Source organism: Pelodiscus sinensis, chromosome 18 (genome assembly GCF_052426305.1).
Source record: "Pelodiscus sinensis isolate ZL-2025 chromosome 18, ASM5242630v1, whole genome shotgun sequence".
NCBI classification, from domain to species: Eukaryota; Metazoa; Chordata; order Testudines; family Trionychidae; genus Pelodiscus; species Pelodiscus sinensis.
Window position 1 is genome coordinate 28,672,300 of NC_143069.1, and position 17,837 is coordinate 28,690,136.

Here is a 17,837-nt window from a genome sequence, read left to right on the forward strand (position 1 = left end):
TTGGCCTCCTTCCCTTGCCATGGGAGACTGGTATGCAGCCCTCAATCTCAAAGACACCTATTTTCACACCCCTATCGCACCTACGCACAGGCAATTCCTCCGTTTTATGGTGGGTCGCTACCACTATCAGTTAACAGACCTCCCCTTTGGCTTTTCTACGGGTTTTTACAACGTGCATGGCAGTGGTAGCAATGTTCCTGAGGAAGTGACCGGTCCCGGTTTATCCATATCTAGATGATTGATTTGTAAGAGGCTCCTCCCCATCTCAGGTGATCAGCCACATAACCCTTATAAGAGAGACTTTCTTCAGGCTGGGCCTTATCCTAAATGAGGCCAGATCCATCCTAGTCCCCACTCAAATGATTGAGTTTGTGGGAGCCTTCCTGGATGCAACAAGGGCCAGGGCCTCCCTGCCCACGGGGCACTTCACGACACTAAAAGAGGCCATATTGTGGCTCCAGTCATTCCCTGCCATGACAGCCTGCTATTGCATGAGGCTGCTGGGGCTCATGGCGGCCTGCACCTATGTGGTATGGCATGTCAGGCTCAGGCCGTGGTCGCTTCAACTATGGCTGGTGCAGACCCACAGCCCAGTGTTCCAGCATATGAACACGGTGGTAACAGTGCTGGCAGACATGTTGAGATCCCTCGACTGGTGGCTGTGCAAGGAGCCGGTCTGGGAAGGAATGCCGTTTCTCAGTCCTTCTCCATCCATTCACTTAGAGACGGACACTTCCAATACGGGCTGGGGGGCCCATCTTGGGAAGCTACACATACAAAATAAGTGGGGCCCCACAGACCTCTCTGTTCATATCAATGTCAGGGAGTTCAGAGCTATTCGCCTCACCAGTGGCTTCTAACTGCCACAGCTTTGAAACAGGTGAGTTCTGATTTTGACCGACAACATGGCAGCTATTTTTTTTTATAAACAGACAGGGTGGTGCTTGCTCCTGTCCCCTGTGCAGGAAGAGTCTCCTCCTATGGGAGTTCACCGTGGCTCATGATATTCACCCGGTGGCTGCTTACCTCTCCGGGGCCCAGAACGGAATGGCGAATCACCTCAGCAGGTCCTTTGAGGGATACGAGTGGTCCCTCAGAGCGGACATAGCCCTGTCCGTTTTCTGCAGGTTTTCTCTGGACCTATTCCTATTTTTGCTTACTATTCAACCAGAGCCTGCAGTCTCTGGGGGATGTTCTCTCTAGAGCTGTTATATTCCTCCCCCGCCCCCTTTCCACTAATCCACAGGGCAATTCTTAGGATCTGGAAATTTCAGGCCTCTGTAATCCTGATAGTCCCAGCATGGCCTCGTCACCCTTGGTTCCTGAGACTTCTCACGCTCTCAGTGGCACGCCATCTGGCCCTCCTCTTGTGCTCAAATCTAATCTCCCAGGAGTCTGGCAGGCTTTAGCACCCAAACCTCTACTCCCTGCACCTCATGGCATGGAAGCTGCATGGCTGATGGCCATGGAGAGGCTGTGTTTGGAGCAGGTCCAGGCAGTTCTCTTTGGAAGCTGGAACCCTTCCACTGAGTCCTCTTACCTGGCGAAGTGGAAATGCTTTGTTCTCTGGTCGGACGGTAAGGGGTTCTCTCCTATGGAGCCCCCTGTGCCTGCTATCTTGGATTACCTCCTGGGACTCAGGCTCCAGGATCTGTCTCCTTCCTCAGTGAGAGTGTGCCTTACAGCCATCTCGGCCTTTCATTCAGGCTCAGGTGACAGGACAGTTTTCTCTGGCCCCATGGTGCACCACTTTCTTAAGGGGTTGGATAGGGTCTACTCCCAGGTGCACAAGACCTTGCCCTCTTGGGACCTAAATATGTTTCTCACAAGGCTTATAGGTCCTCTCTTTTGAGCTGTTGGCAACGTGCTCCTTTCGACACCTTTCCCTGAAGGTGTCCTTCATGGTGGCCATTACTTTGGCTAGGTGAGTGGTAGAACTGAGGGCCCTGTCAGTGGACCCCCCGTACATGGTCTTTTTTAAAAGATAAGGCCAGGCTGAACCCCCACCCTGCTTTTTTGCCCAAGGTAGTTTCTTACTTCAGTGTTCACCAGGACATTTTTCCTCCCATTTTTTACCCTAAGCCCCACAGCCCTGGGAGAGAACAGCCTTTACACGCTTGATGTGAGACATGCTCTAGCTCCACCTCAACAGTCTCTATGTATTACCACTGTTGAAATGACAAATCACCGTAATGCAAAGAGTTTATGTGAAAGGTCCAGTTTTCTGTTTATTTGGTTTTCTGTTGTTATTCTCCCTGGGTTTCACTGTCCCATCAGTATAAGGCTTTAGTCAGGTGAGTCACAGGGTGTCTGGCAAGAAACCAGGACTAAACTATGTGGGATGCCAAGTTGTTTCCTACCCCTGGAAGGGCACATGACACCTGGGATGTCCCAAGTATAACACAGGATGTTGAGCAATTCACATTTTGGGGATTGTGAGAGGACTTCCTCAGGAGTTTGTGCACTTTGAGTTGGCAGTGCAATCTGTGAACAGCACTGGTTGGACCTGGGAGCTGAGCTGTCAATATAAAGACCTGGGGTAGGACACAGAGTTTGGGTATTTCCCCACATTTCTTCAGAAGAAACATTTTTTTCTGCACCACTTTGGGTTCTGTGCATTGGCCAGAGAATGTCCCCAGTTTCCTGTCTGCATGGACCAAGGATCTGATTTTGGGAGTTTCTGCAATGTGGCTGTGCACTGATGAGTTCTGCATTTCAGCATTAGTGACATCTGTCCCACTTTTTAGGAATGGACGCATATGTCGTATTCTCTTCTTTCTGGGTCGGTGGATGCTTTAAAATAAAACACAGACATGTTACTTTTCTGTCCTGCCAGCTGAAAGCCAGAGAAATTAAGCCAGGAAATGGATCTCTGGTAGCACTGCTGTATGTGCAGCAGGAGCAGTTCTAATGGGCATCTGGTCTGGGAAAAACCAGCAACTCCAGTCCCTATGTCAACCCTTCTGAGGCAGGCAGCTCAGATGCCCCCTCTCCTAGCTTTGCTCCAGCTCTTTTCTGCTCTTCTGATGGCTGGGCTTTCCTGACACCTTCCATCTGGGCAAAGGAGCCCTCCTCCCCCTTTCCATGACAGCCACCTTCTTATGGACGTGCCAGGTTCTCCCTGCGATGAGGTGTTGTTATCTGATATAACTTAGGATTCGTTTGTGCTGCAGGCAGTGTCATTTTTTGCTGGTCAGTTTCATATTTTAATCACTGAGGTTGATAAAGGCGTCATTTCCAAAGGCTGTTTGCTCTTGTTATTATAATACTGCCATGCTAGATTGGGTGGTTCCCAGAAGGCTTGTGCACACTTGTGAAATGTCTTTAATAAAGTCCCAATACACGGTGTATATTAAAATAATAATTAAAAACAAAACTTGTGTGACCCTGGCTCCTCTCATGCAGCATTATGTGAGAGGGAATAAAAATCCAAGGTTATTGTTCATTGCCAATATCGACTGAAATACGGACAAATAATTATTGTAAGGGAGCAATTGGGGGAAGGAAGCTCGGTGTTAGCAGCTTTGTCTGCCACTAACATGGTACCCAGGGTGCGTGCACCACTGTACAGCTGCTGCTAGCAGTGTGAGTCTGCGCACACCCCACGGATATCTACATCCCCTGCAAACCCACTGGGAGAAATCCTGCCTTCAGTTAAGTCAATGGAAACTCACAAGTTTTCACCCTTGTTTGTCCTCCTTCCCCTGAGGGTGCTGGGATTTCCATAATCAGCTTCATCTCACTAAAGCTGATTCCCGCATGGATAATGGTCTGGAGGTTTGCAAACCCTCCTGGGAGATTTCACCATCCAGTTCCCGGGCAGGTTAATGGGAACTTTGAAATGGTGAACATCTCTGCCTTCTGTGACTGCAGAGGCTGGTGGGAGAAGCCCCTTGTAGCCAGATACATTATCAGGTCATGGGGGGATTCACTGTGGTGTGAGTTTGGAAAGAATGTTTTCATCCTTCCTGGATGCATATCTATGTCTGTTGGGGCAGGGCCTGACTGGCCAGGCTAACAGCAGTGGTGGGAGGCTGCTGCCTGCTCCTGGGCGGAGCTCTGGGGCAGCAGCTGGGAGACCAGGGTAACAGATACAACCTGAAGCCTGGGAACCCGGAGTGAATCCACGTTCCCAGATCACAGGTTCCTGCTGAGCGGGAACAGGAAAACCAATTGCATATGTTCTCACGTCACTTTGTCACTAATAAAAGCTGAGACTTACCCTGGCTTTCCTCTGCCAATTCACTGAGACGTCTGGGGAGAGAACAAGAGTTATGTGTTATCAAGGGGTGGAATTCCCTTTAGGGGAAGACACATCCTGGAGCAGAAATTACAACCCCACAGCTCCTGCCTGATTGAGGCACTCCCAATGGCAGCTTTGAGCACCATGGAGCCTGAGACTGGTCTAGGTCACTAAGTGTTACCAGAACAGCAGGATTTCAGGTGGCCATTGAAGATGTCCAATGGAAACTGGAACTTTTTCCATTGGAGCTTTCCTTGGATGCGACCTTTCCATGAAGGATGGGAAGGGGTAGCACTTTACCTCACTCCTCTAAGCCATGGCAATGTGGGGCTGCAGATCACAGGCAAAGGTGGGACAAAGAAACCTCTAGGACTCAGGTGCATGAGCTTTGAGACCCTGAGAACTTTTTCTTCTAATTCACTTTGATCACAGGCAGTTTGCTGTTGTAACTCATGGCCAGACAATCTGATCTGGGATCTGTCCATCCCCCACCAATTAATACCCTGCCCCCACATTTCTCCCTTATGTGTAAGTGAAGTTGGTAAACCCAATGATCTACAAAATCTCTTACATTGGATCTGGTCTTCAGGAGCATTGCTAGTGTCATGCTGGATGAGTTCCCTGTGGGGAGAAGTAAGGACAGGGCATATCAGTGATGCAGTGTGCTCTCCGTGTGTCACAGGGTTGATATTGAGTCTGTTTGCAGAGATCCAACTGTGATCAGATTTTTTCCCGTGGCTGGTTCGCCTGGTGGGACCTTCTATCTCTTTTCAGCTCACACTCCATAGAAAGGCAGCAAGTCCTACTTCTGGTTAGCAGGGAACAGGGGGGTGTCATCATTTATGGAGGGAAAGTCTAATAAAGACCACCCAAAACTCCAGTTAGGGGAACTGAGAATCCGTATTATATCAGGGGAGAAGTTGAATAGAACATCTCCACAAAGTTAGAACTGGGTTTTCCATGAACAATAGTTTAACCAAACTCAAAGGTTTGGCCAAAACCCTCTGAGTTCATGAAATTGTCAATTTTTTTTAAATATCTGAAAGAGTTTCTTTTATTTTCTTTTGAATGGATATTTTGGTTTTCTTATGAATTTTTTGTCAGAAAAACTCTAACATTTTCTGTAAACATTTTTTGAACAAAATAGGAGCTAAATATTTTATATGAAACATTTTAACCCAAACAAAATTAGATTTTCGGCCCAGGTTTGCTCATTGTAAAAAGACTACAGGTAGAGGGAAGGGTGCAAGAGTCAGACAGAGAATGCACACTGCTGGAGATAGAGTGGGGCAGTCACACTACTGAGTGTCTGTGTAAGGTCTGCCCCTACCCACTTTATTGGCAGTCACTTCACCAGGACCCCAGGCTGGATTGGACATTGGCAGAGCCTGGAAATTGCCTCTAGCCTCCTCACATGCCTGTCCCTCTCTGTGTCCAGTTGGTTACCCCATGGACTGCCTAGTCTGCCACATGGCCTTTTCCCCAGCCCAATGCTGGCCTCTCCCCCATCACATCCACCTGGGCTAGGGCTGCGTAGATTTCCTAGAGTGCCTATTGGAGCAATGCACAGATGATAAAGCTGAGCCAAATTCCAGGGCCCTGAGCCAAATAGCCCCAACAGCTTGTGAGTGTGAAACAGAGTCATTCTTTCACACACCTAGGAACCATGTTCAAACACGCTCACTCTACTGCCAGTGAATTCAATAGATATACACTGTCATGACAAACCCCTTCCTAAAAGCGTCTCCACATAACACCCAGATCCCACCCCAACCAAAGACTTCATCCTGCCCTGGGCTTTTTCAAAACTTCTCCAGAACAGATAGAGTGAACCCCTCCCACCTTACCACCCTCTAACTGCACAGCAGGAGAGCTGATCTCTATTTGGATGATGGAGTACTCCGCCCTTTAGTGAGGCAGAAAGAACAAACCTAGAAAGGAAATGGATGGGAGAAGGAAGAAGCTCCAGAAGCAGGATCTGAATGAATGCTTCCCTGACAGCTAGAAGGGAGGGGGAGAGTGTATGTAAATAAAGTTTATGTGTTTATTAAATAGAGTTTGCTCTTCCTCTGCTTCCATTTTTAGCAGGTATTATGGTGTCAAAGTGAATTACTTGTCTGGGGTTGAGTACAAACCACTTTAGTATTGAATGCAGGGGTAGTGAAATATGGTCACCGATGTTGTAATTATGGTGGGAATACAGAAAAGCGGGGCTGTGCTTAACCTGTCCCAAAGGAGGCAGTCACTCTCAGTTCAAAGAACCTCAGTAAGACAAGGGCTCCAATGTCAGAGCCTGCTAACAGTGGGTTGGGTTGAAGTGGCCATTCAGTTAGGAGATTGCATGTCTCTGACTAGAGTCTTTTCTAAGACTGGTTCAATCTATTTTTCTCTACTGTTCAAAAAACAGCACACCATAGGCTTTATTAGGAACCTCTTGGTTACATTAAATTGCTAAATCAGAACTGAAACCACTTGTGGTAGGACTATGTTTCTGTACTGCCTACATAGACCTGCATGTTACTAAGATACTGACATGTAGAGGTCACAGCTGGTGAATAAGTGGTGCGTGAGGCAAAGAAGCACAACAAGTAGCCAGAAGGGCAGCTCGTGGAGAGGTGTGGCAAGAGCAGTGAGTAGGTGGCTAGTGGGATTGAGTGGCGAGTAGCCAGCATCTGTGAGTAGGGTACGGAGAAGGGTTGGACATGGAAAGGGGACTTTTAGGTTGCTGGACTTAAGAACCTAAGAGGAAAGGGGCACTGCCCAACCTACGTGGGGTGGGAATTTTATTCATGGATTTTGCTTAGTACACTTTGCAAAGTACACTTTGTTCGGGGTGTTTTCCCAAATTAATGCCGAGTTGCTTCCCTCTGCTTTTATTAAAAGTTTGTTTTCTATACTCAGACTCTGTGCGTGCAAGTGGGAAAGCATTGCCTTTCAGAGGCACCAGGGGTGGTGTGTAAATTTCCCAGGTTACTGGGTGGGGGCTCGAGCCAGTTCTATTGAACAGAGGGAGAGGAACTCTAGATATTGAACCCAACCTTGACTGCTGCTGGGAGAAGGGTTTCACTTAGATGCTGGCATTGCCAGCCCCACTGTGAGATAGAAAAAAAAGGATCTAGAAAGGAAACAAGGTAGAAGAGGGAATACTCTCCTACCTTTGATCTCTTGGTAGAGAAGCAACCGGAAGGCTGTCAGACTGATCAGAGACCTGGACACGTTTCCTTGCTGGAACAGAAATATATTTAAAGAGATGGAAACTGAGAAATGCAATCCCAATTCCTACTTGTAGTGATGCAGAGCCCTGTGCCCTTAGCCCAGCCCAGCATTCTCCTCCACCAACCCTACTGACTGCCCCTGAGAGCAGTGTGGCCTCATTTGATAATTTAGTGGCCAGTTTCATGGCTTTGTATGTCCTGATAGTCAGCGGGGTTCCATAAGAATCTCATATTTCATTAAAAATGAATGTATAACTCTCATTTTTAGGGAGAAAAGCCTGAATATGTGACTCTAGAGACCCCTCCAAAATCACCCCCCTCCCAGGCAAATTCAACCCCCCTACACAGGTGACTTGTTGGCAATCCCATGAGTTCTCAGGCTGTTCCGGGTGGCTGGAGGCTGTGGGAGCTGGGGGTGGGGAGGCGCTGTGAGGAAAGGCCTCAGGGCAGAGCTGTGCCCAGAGCTCTGTGTTCAGAGTTGTTAGGGCCTGATGCAGGAAAGCTCCTACACACGGGCACAAGGGCCCTTCCTGGCTAGGGAATGCCTCCCTGAGCTGCAGCCTTTGTGACCTACCTGTGGATATTCCATCCAGACACACGCCCCTGGTTGAGCCCTGGACTGGGACCATCTATGATTCAGGTATTGTACCCTTTATTACTGGTCTGTGCAACACTGGACACAGGAGTGTCCCGATCCCTGATTAGGACTATAGGTCACTACAGTACTGTACCTAATAAATAGTGGACCTAGCACAGGACGACCTGATCCCAGACTGGGCTCCAAAGTGCTATCACAGTAAAAACAATTAATCACAATATCTTTCATTATCTCTTTGATTTTTCTCCCAAGTCAAAAACAAATGATCGGTTTTACTATATCTTTTGTCTCCCCCTATCCCAGGCACACTGGGGACAGGAGATCTAAGGGGTGTCTCTGCCCTGTCTGTCTGTACATTTACTAACACGGCTCAGCCTCACTCTCATACCCACCTTTCTTTCCCAGCAGATAAAGCACCACAGCCAGCACCAGGACAGCAGGGACTGCAATTCCCAACAGGAGCCTTAGATCCAGCCCTAGGAAAGAACCTCACTATGAATGGCCCCTCTATGCAGCCACCAGCCAGTCCATACTGACTAGAGCTGAGTTTTGTGGTAAGTGACCCCTCCAATCATCATGAACATACTGGAAGAGCTGAGTCCATGATTACCTGCAGGGTGACATTATTGGTCATTCCTGGTGAGTAAAATAGATTGACACAACATTTTTACAATCCTAAACCAATTTAATTGAAACAAAACCTTTCCCCCAAACAGTTCACATGCAAGGGCCTTCTTTGTGCCTCCACAAAAATAATTTTGAAATGAAAACAAATTTGTGCTTTGTTCTTTGGTGATATTTTTATTTTTAAAATCCAGAAATGTAAGGAAAAATGGTCATTTGAAAGTAGTTTGTCTCATTTTGGTTCTGAAAAGCCAAAACAAAGTCAAACCTCTAGTGAAAATGGGGCCAAATGATTTTTGTTGTTCTATTTATATTTTTCAGTGAAATTTTCCATAACACATTGTGAGTGAAATAGTTTTCTTCATAATTTTTTCTGGCAATAAACCTGGATTTTCCCCTCCCCCTCCCAGCTCTAAGAGTGGGCTTCTCAAGGCAGGAAACATCCCTGTCAGAACTGCACTGCTTCAGGAAGTATCACATCTCAGGACAGCATCATGTACAATCTGAACTTTGCACGGCCATTTTAGTTCCAGCAACGGGACTGCAGCAGGCACTCAAAGATAAGCATGTACATAGGCGTGGTCCTGGTTAGCATTAGACTGGAACACACATGAGAGCTTTCCTGAGTGAGTGCCACAGAGCTATATGGCATGTAAAGAGGTGTACAAAGCTGGTTGACAAATGCCCAGTGGAAGTTTCAATCAAAAAATGCTTTTTCCTTAAATCAAAACTCTTTGAGAAAATGCGTGGATGTGTCAGGACTGAAATATTGCTGAATTTCTGCTCAATGCAAAAATCTGTGGTAGGACTGTGGATGAGGGGTTGGGGTGTAGGAGGGGGCTCCACAATGGAGAAAAGGGGTTTGGAGTGTAGGAAGGAGTGTGAGATTCAGGCTCCATGAGGGAGTCTGAGTGCAGAAGGGGCCTTAAGGCTGAGACAGGGAGTTGAGGTGCAGGTTCTGACTGGGAGGTGTTAAACTCAGGTGGCTACCAATGGCAGTGCGGTGGGGCTCAGCCAGTCTCCTTGCTTGCCCTTGCTGTGCTGTAGTTCCTGGACATGGCCAGCATGTCCAGCATCTAGTAGAAAGTGCAGCCAGGCAGCCCCCATGCACTAACCACACCTGCAAGTGCTTCCCCACCTGCAGTTCCTATTGTCCGCAGGGACATTTCGGCTGGGAGCTGTGCAGAGCCAGGGCAGGCTGGGAACCAGCTTTAGCCCCACTAAGCTGGCCAGACTTTTAACAGCCTGCTGAGTGGTGTTCACCAGAGTTGCCTGCTTTCTGGTTGAAAACTGACACTTGGCATCCCTAATCCCTACCTGGGCTGGACCGTCTGAGCTGAGATGGGTGGGAAATGAGGTGTGGAGGGTGGATTCCCTGGGACAAATGCTGAACAAAGATGTTTTGACAGAAATTTTATGTTGCAGATTTTGAAAATGGATTAATTTCTGCATTTGGATTTTCAGGGAGTTGTTATTTAACTGTTCGCTGTTTGGACCCCCTTGTCCCTCCTTTTCTGCCTTGCTGAATTGCTGGGCAGGGCTGAGCTAGGATACGGTTTCACTCACTCACACACACACACACACACACACACACACACACACACACACACACACACCTTACCAGGTACACTGAGGTGCTGGGCAGGGCTGAGCTGAGATCTGGTCACCTGGTTGTCACTGTTCTTGATCTCGTACCCACAGGCGTAATTCCCGGAGCTGTCGCTGGACACCGCATGGTCATATTCATAATTGACCTTCTTCAGTGAACCTGTCTGGGATGAAATCTCCTCCCCGCCCTTATAGAAGATGATGCGGGTGGCTGGAGCCTGGCTGAACACGGAGCACTGGATCCGCACGGTATCTCCTGTCTGGGCTGTTGTCTGGTTCAGGTAGAGGATGGGGGTAAGAAGAGCAGCTGGGAAGGGAAATGGAGCCATTGGTGGCACCTGGAACTGTTTATGTGACAGGAGGTAAATGGCAGGGGGTCTGAGCCATGTCTCAGATGGAGGCTCTGATCCCAGCCCAGCTGGGCAGCTGGGGGGGACAAGCTCTCTCTGGTGCGAGGGAACTTTGTTCTCCTGGATCAGTGGGTTGCCAGGCTGGGCTCCCATTGCCTAGCACTGCTCACTCTCCTGGAACAAGGGGCCCTGGTGTAAGCACCCCACTGACCCATCTGGGGCCATAAGGCCAGGAGGTGACAGCCATTGGGAGCTGTCTAGGGCCTGGCCAGTACCTCGACTTGCCTGCACAGCCCATATGGTCAATTGCCGCGAGCTCACCAGCCGACAGGCAAGCGGCTGTTTCCAGGCCCTCATCTCTCTGGCACCTGCTCTAACAGTCTCTCTGTCCTTATGTCCCTCCCAGTTCCTAGCTATCATAGAGGCTACCAAGGACAATTCCAGCCCCAGGCTAAGGAAAGGCCCTTAAGCAGCCGCAGGGAGCGGATCCCCCTTTCCAGAGGACCCAGCTCTGAACACGCAGGGGACTTGATGCTACTGCTGCATAGGTCACTCTCTGCCTGTCACCTTCACCCCAGCCTGCTCCCTGCTGCTGTGCAGGCAGCCAGCAAAGAAACTCAGCCTCAGCCCAGCAGCTGCACTCTAGCTTGACCAGCTCCTGCTTAGCTGGACAGAGGATTGAAGGGTGCAGATCCCTGGCCCAGGTCATACAAGAACTCCTGAGTTAGTTAAAGGTGCCTTATGGTCCCCTGAAAGCCCCCTTCCTCCTTCTGCAATTCACCCCTGATCCCTTTCCCATGATACTAAGCAGAGCTGAGCTGACACGCTCACAGACAGACAGACAGGTCTCACTGGTGATGCTGAGATGCTGGGCAGGGCTGAGCTGGGATCTGGTCACCTGGTTGTCACTGTCCTTGATCTCGTACCCACAAGCGTAATTCCCAGAGCTGCCTGTTGACACCGCTTGAGCATATTTGTAGTTGACTTTCTCCTCTGAACCTGTCTGGGATGAAATGATCTTCCCATCCTTGCAGAAGAAGACACGGGTGGGTGGGGCCTGGGAGAACACAGAGCACTTGAGCTGTACGGAGTCCCCCAGATGTGTAGATGTCCGGCTCAGATAGAGGGTGGGGGCAGGGAGATCACCTGGGAAGAGGAATGAGTCAGAGCTGTCAGTGGGGTGTGGGTGGTGCCTGGTGCTTTTAGTGGGGCAGGAGGTAAATGGCAGGGGGTCTGGGCCATGTCTCAGGTCAAGGATCTGATGCCAGACCAGCTGGGCAGATGTGGGCATGAGCGCTCTGTGGTGACAGGAAACTTATTAAGAGGCATCATTTGGTTTGTAGATTAGCCTAAGGCCTGTGCGGGTTGGGCTCCCAATACTTAGTGCAGTGCAGTGTCCTAGAACAGGAGATCCTGGTGCGGGCATCTCACTGACACAGCTGGGAATGTACAGCTGGGAGAGGCAGCCCCTAAGTGAGCAGCAATGCCTCAGCTGGCCCCTGCAACTCATGCAGTGAAGGCCAGTCACTGCCCCATGGAGCTTCCCAACCAACAGCTAAGGAGTTGTGTCCAGTCCCTAACCCCTCTGACGTCTGTTCTTACATCCTCCCTGCTCCGGTGTCTCTCCCACCCTCAAAACCCTCAGCTGGCACAGGGTGCAACGGGGCAACTCCAGCCTCAGGCCAAAGGAAGGTCTTGGAGCCTTGGCAAGTAACAGATCCCCCTTTGCTGGGAATTGCCAGGGCGATGGGCCCCACCTGTGAATTCACAGGAAACTCCTATTGCCACCAGGCAGATCAGCATCTGTCCAGAACCTTCCCTGCCTCTGCGGAGTCCCCAGCTGCTGCCTTGTCTGGCAACATCCCCTGCCCCTGCTGCGCAGGCAGCCAGAGGAGAAACGTGGCTGTGACTGAAAAGTCCTGTTCCAGCTCCATCCTGCCCTGTGGGGCTGGTGCAGGGTCGCTGGGCGCAGTTCCCCGATCTGGGTCATACAGGAGCTCAGCCTGGGTGAGCTAATAGTCCTTTCTAGGCATGCTCTTTCAAATGGTACGTGCCTGGCCAGGGCTGTTAACCACGCTGCTGAGAATGAGGTGCCGGCTGTGTCCACATGGAGTGGGGAGAGCTCCAGGTTCAGCCCTTTGGCCGCAAGGGACTGTGAGCCAATGTGATAGGAGGGTAACTCCCTGGGGGTCAGAGCCGGGGCATTCTCTGCATTCAAGGCCCAGTGCTCAGGCAAGGGATGCGAGAAGGACACAACTCTCTTAACTGCAGGTGACAGCAGAGAGGCAGCTCAGATCCCACATAGCCCCATCCACTGCCGGCCCCACACTGAGCCCAGAGTGGCCCAAGAGGTGGTGCTGATGGGGAGAGTAAAAGCTCTGAGTAAGCTGGGGACAGACAGACAGACGGACAGAGAGACTCACCGGGAGCGGAGCAGATCTCCTGGCTGCTGGGGCTCAGAACTGGGAACAGAAAGGGGACATGTGATCAATCCCAGGGATGCTTTGGTCAAGAGACAGGTCAGGGCAGGGAGCTGGGGGAAGGGCTCTGTTCTGGGCTGTCAGGAGATCAGACTGGGTGGGTGAAGGGTCCCTCCTGGCATGAAACTCAGTGAAGCTGGGACTGTAATCCCAGTCTGAGCTGACTACTGGCCCCAGCCATGAGTCCTGGCCCTATGCTGGGTTGGGACAGTCCCTCTTCCTCACTATTACAGCACAACTCCATCTGATGCTAAATGGGATTTGCTGACTCCCTGGGCCAGGGGCAGCTGTTGTTTCCATTTCCTCCCCACACCCAGCAGATTAGCCCAGGATTTCCACATACTCACCAGGAAGCAAGAGGCACAGAGACAGGAGCATTGGGGCCATGGTATGGATACAGTCCAGCAACTTCTGCTGCTGATGGGGTCTGCAGGGGATAATCCGAAGTTGCTCCCTTCTCCTACCTGTGAACTCTGCCCTCTCTGATTTCAGGAGAAGGGTAGCTCCAGTCTCTGTTTTTTCTCCAGTCTGCCCCCAGGTACTCCCCACTGTTAGATATACTGGCCAACCTCTCCCAAACTATTGGGTCTGCAGGACACAGTGAGCAGTGATGCTACAGCCTCTCTCTGACCTGCTCTGTCCCCTCACTGGCTCTGATATTCTGATCATCATTATCGCTCCCTGTTTCCTGCCCTGCGCCGCCCCCTTCCCCGCCTTGGCCACAGCACCTCTATTTAGGGCTGTAAAATTGAGAACTGAAGGAGGCTGGTTTGCTTGAGTTTTAACATATCATTGTGGAAACAGCTCTCCCTCCCCCATCCCATCTCTCTGCCTGGGGAGCAAGACACTTCTGCAGGGAGCTGAACAGGAGAAGGCCTCAAGGGAAAGGTGCAAGGGCACAAGACAGGGCAGTTTTGCAGAGTAATTGATGCAGAAGCAGATTGTCCTGGGATGGAGGCTGGGCACATTTCTCCCATGGGATGTAGTCAGCTCTGGAGGGCAGCTGAACAGGGGATGTTTGGGGCAGCTCAGATACTCAGGGGAGAGTCAGTTTGACACGACCTGTTACAAGCAACGCCACATTATTTTGTATTGAGACCCCCCCCCCCCCCCCCCCCCCCCCGGGCTATGTATAGATTTCAGGCTTCTTTCAGAAGTTTTTCCTGAAAAAAAGAGAATGTTCACACAGCAAAAAGCAATGTGCTTTTCCGAAAGATAGCGTCCACATTTATTGGATGCTCTCTCACATTTAAATTATGATTAGTATGGATGGAGTAGCCACCAGAGCACCTTTGGTTTTTCCTGGAGGCCTCTTCTTTCGAAAGAACTCCCTCTTCTGCATGCACACACGCTTTTTCTGAAAAAGGCTTCTTCCTTGTAGAAATAAATTTACTGCTATCAGAAAGACCCCTCCATTCTGTCAACTTTCTGTTGAAAGAATTCACTGGCAGTGTAGATGCAAGTATTGCTTTTCCAGAAAATCAGCCGTTTTTCTGGGAAAACGCTGCAGTGTAGACACACCCTCAGTGGCAAAATGGTAAAAAATGGGGAGAGGAGAAATCCCAAACCTGAAACCTTTAAAAAGTCTCTGAAATGGTGGCTTTTCACTGAAATTTTTATTTTTTAATTTTCCAGTTTTGTTTTTACAAAGCCCCAAACACAGTTTAAATTTTGTTCTTTGAAAAAAAAAAGAAACTGAAAATAATTTGACAGAATCTCTCCTTTTCAAATATCTGTCATTGAGAGCTCACAGATCTGTGGCAGCTCCAGCCCAGAGTGATATGAGGCTGTGGCTCAGGCTGAGCTGCTGGCACCCTTGGGTGTGAGGCAGGCACTACTTGTAACTCAGACAGTGCTGCTCAGACAGGGCCTGATCCAAAGCCCTCACTGTCTTCACAATGGGAAGACCTCACTGACTCACTGGATACCCTTGTGTAACAGGATCAGTTATTTTGACAGAGAAATGGCTTTGAGAAATGGAGCCCCAACCCAGCCTGCCCACAGGAACAAGAACAGGGAAAGTCTCCCCCATGGGCAGATGTAAAGGGGTGTTGATGATGCAATCATAGGCTGAGCATAGCAGGATGTGAAGAAGGGGAACTTACCCTCCACTCCCATCCCAGACAGAGCTGCAAATGCTCCTGATACAGGAAGCAAGAGCATTTACAGATTGAGTTCTCCCTGATGCATAGACCCTGTAGCTGTCTCGCTCACGCAGACCCTGGAAGGAGCAGGGAGATTTGGGGAAAGGAGTGGGGTGTGAGCAGGGCCTGGGTGGATCCAGGCTGGAGGGGTTTCAGGCTACATATTGAGGAATTGTAACCTGCTTGTACCACCTACTAAGGGGAGGCACTGCTTGCTTCAAGCCTTTTGGTCTATTTAAGTTGGAATTTAATCCTCAAATTTACATGTTTCTCAAGTAACCAACACCAGTCTCTGTGCCTGCAACTTAAAATCTGTCTTTCTGGAGGTAATAAATCTGTTTGACATTTTACCTAAAATCATGTGTTTTGGTTGAAGTGCTTGGAAAATCTCAGCTCAGACTACAAAAAGTGTGGTGTGTCCTCTCCACATTGAGGGAGGGGTGAACTCGATAATGAATTTAACACTGGCTAGGCCTCTGACCAGGGCAAGATAGAACATTTTTGGGGTGTAAGACAGGAAAGTTGGCTGTAGCCTGCCTATTGTTGGTTCATGAGTAGCTGGCAGAGAATCATGTACCCCTGTTGGGTGTGTCTCTAGATCACAATGGTCCCTTCCTTTCTGGCTTTGGAATTGATCAATAAACTTCACAAAGACTCTGATGCTACAATAAGAATGTCCTCACAGGAATTATACCAGCAAAGCACGAGTGATTTAATTATACTTGTAAATGTCCTTGACTATAGAGAAGCCCTGAGATAACCAGCTCTTCCCATCCATGTTCTCCCTCTGCTTGTACATCCCCTGTCATTGGAGTATCTGAGCCCCTCACTTCATTATTGGGGTTTGTTCCTCAAACACTCCCGAAAGACAGGGAATCTCACTCTCCTGTCACAGATGGGGAAACAGTTTCAGAGCGATGCATAGACAAGACCTAAGTGACTGAGCCCAGAGCACATAGGAATCCACAGCTGGGTGAGAGATTGAACTGATACTTGTGATCCCTCATCCATTGCCTTAGTGACTAAATCATCCTGCTTCCACTCAGCCCTCAGCCTTCTCAAAAGCCTGGAAGATGATATGAAAATGTTAGAGACAGAAGATGAGAATCTGCCAGAAGGGATTTAATCCCACCTCATGTTCCTTCTGAGCTAGCTTCTGCCTCCTTTCCCCAGGCTGTAGGCCCAAAGCATTCAGGTTGGATTTAGACCCATCTTCCCTCCCTGTAGGGACATTGATGTAGCCAGATGCTGCAGGACTAGTAGCATGAGGCTGCTGCTCAGAAGAGGGAAGAGAGAGGAGAGTTGGTGCCGTGAGGAGCAGCCCCCGCTCAGTGATTCTGCACGCACAGTCTGGCTGTTTTGTGCAGCCACACACGGAGGGAACCACAGGACAAGCCAACAGTTCCCTGAGCATCTGCAGAGTCCCCTGTGCAGACATCTCTCCCCTGTCCCCCCCAGCAGTGAGCTCTCCCCAGTATGACTGTGAGCGAGCAGCCCAGCAGGGTGGGGGTGTGTCTCACGCTGTGATGTGGGATTGAAGAACCTGCTCTCACAATGTTATTTTTGTCCTCACACATAACCTGCCTCATTCTCGCTCTCTCCATTTACTCTGTTCTCATGAGGATTCTGGGGCAGTTTATTTTCATGGTTGTACATGTAAAGGCCAGAAGGGACCAATGGGCCCATCTAGCCAGAGTGTCTGCCCAGACCAGGGATCCCTGCACTGAGTTACTAACTGCTGGATGAGCTAGAGCCTGTCTGGGAGAAAGAGACGTCCCCTCTCGGTTTAACAGCTCCAAGCCAGCTCCTATTTCTAAACACTACGGTGGCTGCAGCTGATCAGTGCAAGAGGGACTAGGAGGAAGGGAGATGCAAGATTGGGGCAGAACAGCTGGAGAAGGGCCCTTAGTAAGGCTGGGAGTTTATCATAGAGATAATGGGATTCTGTGACTTTCTGGACCTTTAGGACTTCAGCAATGGCCAATGCCCTGGCTTAGGGGTTGCCTGAGCAGCTTGGGCAGGAACTTGGTCAGTCGCACCAGCAGCTGCTGGGGCAGTCTTGGGCCACCATGCCCCCTCCCCCAGCAGCAGCAAGAGTTTGGATGTTGTTAACTCAAGGGAGTAGGTAGCAAACATGATTATACATGCCACTCGGGGGTCCTTGTCAGAAGTACACAATCAGCCTCCCATCAGGAATTAATTGTGAATTAATTAAGCACTGAAGTGGATTCCTCCCTCCCCTCTCTCTGGTCTAGGTGCAATAAACAAAGAGGAGGTGATGTTCGGGTGCAAACAAAGTAAAATGTTATTTAGGGGTTAATTAGAAAAGAGGGAGAAATGGGGAAATAACCCAATGCAGATACTATGAACATGAAACAAAACTAGTGGCCATGACAGCAACACACAAGGGGCTTGACGCTCAAACCCACTAAATCAAACCCTTTGGCTTAGTGTTTTAACATGGTCAGGATAACCCTTAAATACAGTGACCTTTCTCTCCTGAGGACTTATTGGTGGAGGTTCCTGGGACCTTTTATGCTCTGGCTAATTTAGGGCCCTTGGAGAGGAGCACTGT

At 49.6% G+C, this 17,837-nt stretch overlaps 1 protein-coding gene across 1 annotated transcript; it reads right to left on the bottom strand.

Annotated features, from left to right (window-relative positions):
• Positions 1–2,225: 2,225 nt before the first annotated feature.
• LOC149523347 (uncharacterized) lies at positions 2,226–11,282 on the bottom strand. Its single transcript, XM_089769821.1, has 6 exons — positions 10,302–11,282; positions 8,449–8,532; positions 7,399–7,468; positions 4,815–4,864; positions 4,223–4,254; positions 2,226–2,793 (listed from the first exon to the last, which is right to left on the bottom strand). The coding sequence occupies exons 1-6, from the start codon at positions 10,789–10,791 to the stop codon at positions 2,722–2,724; spliced, it is 798 nt and encodes a 265-aa protein (XP_089625947.1). The 5' UTR covers positions 10,792–11,282; the 3' UTR covers positions 2,226–2,721.
• Between the last annotated feature and the right edge of the window lie 6,555 nt (positions 11,283–17,837).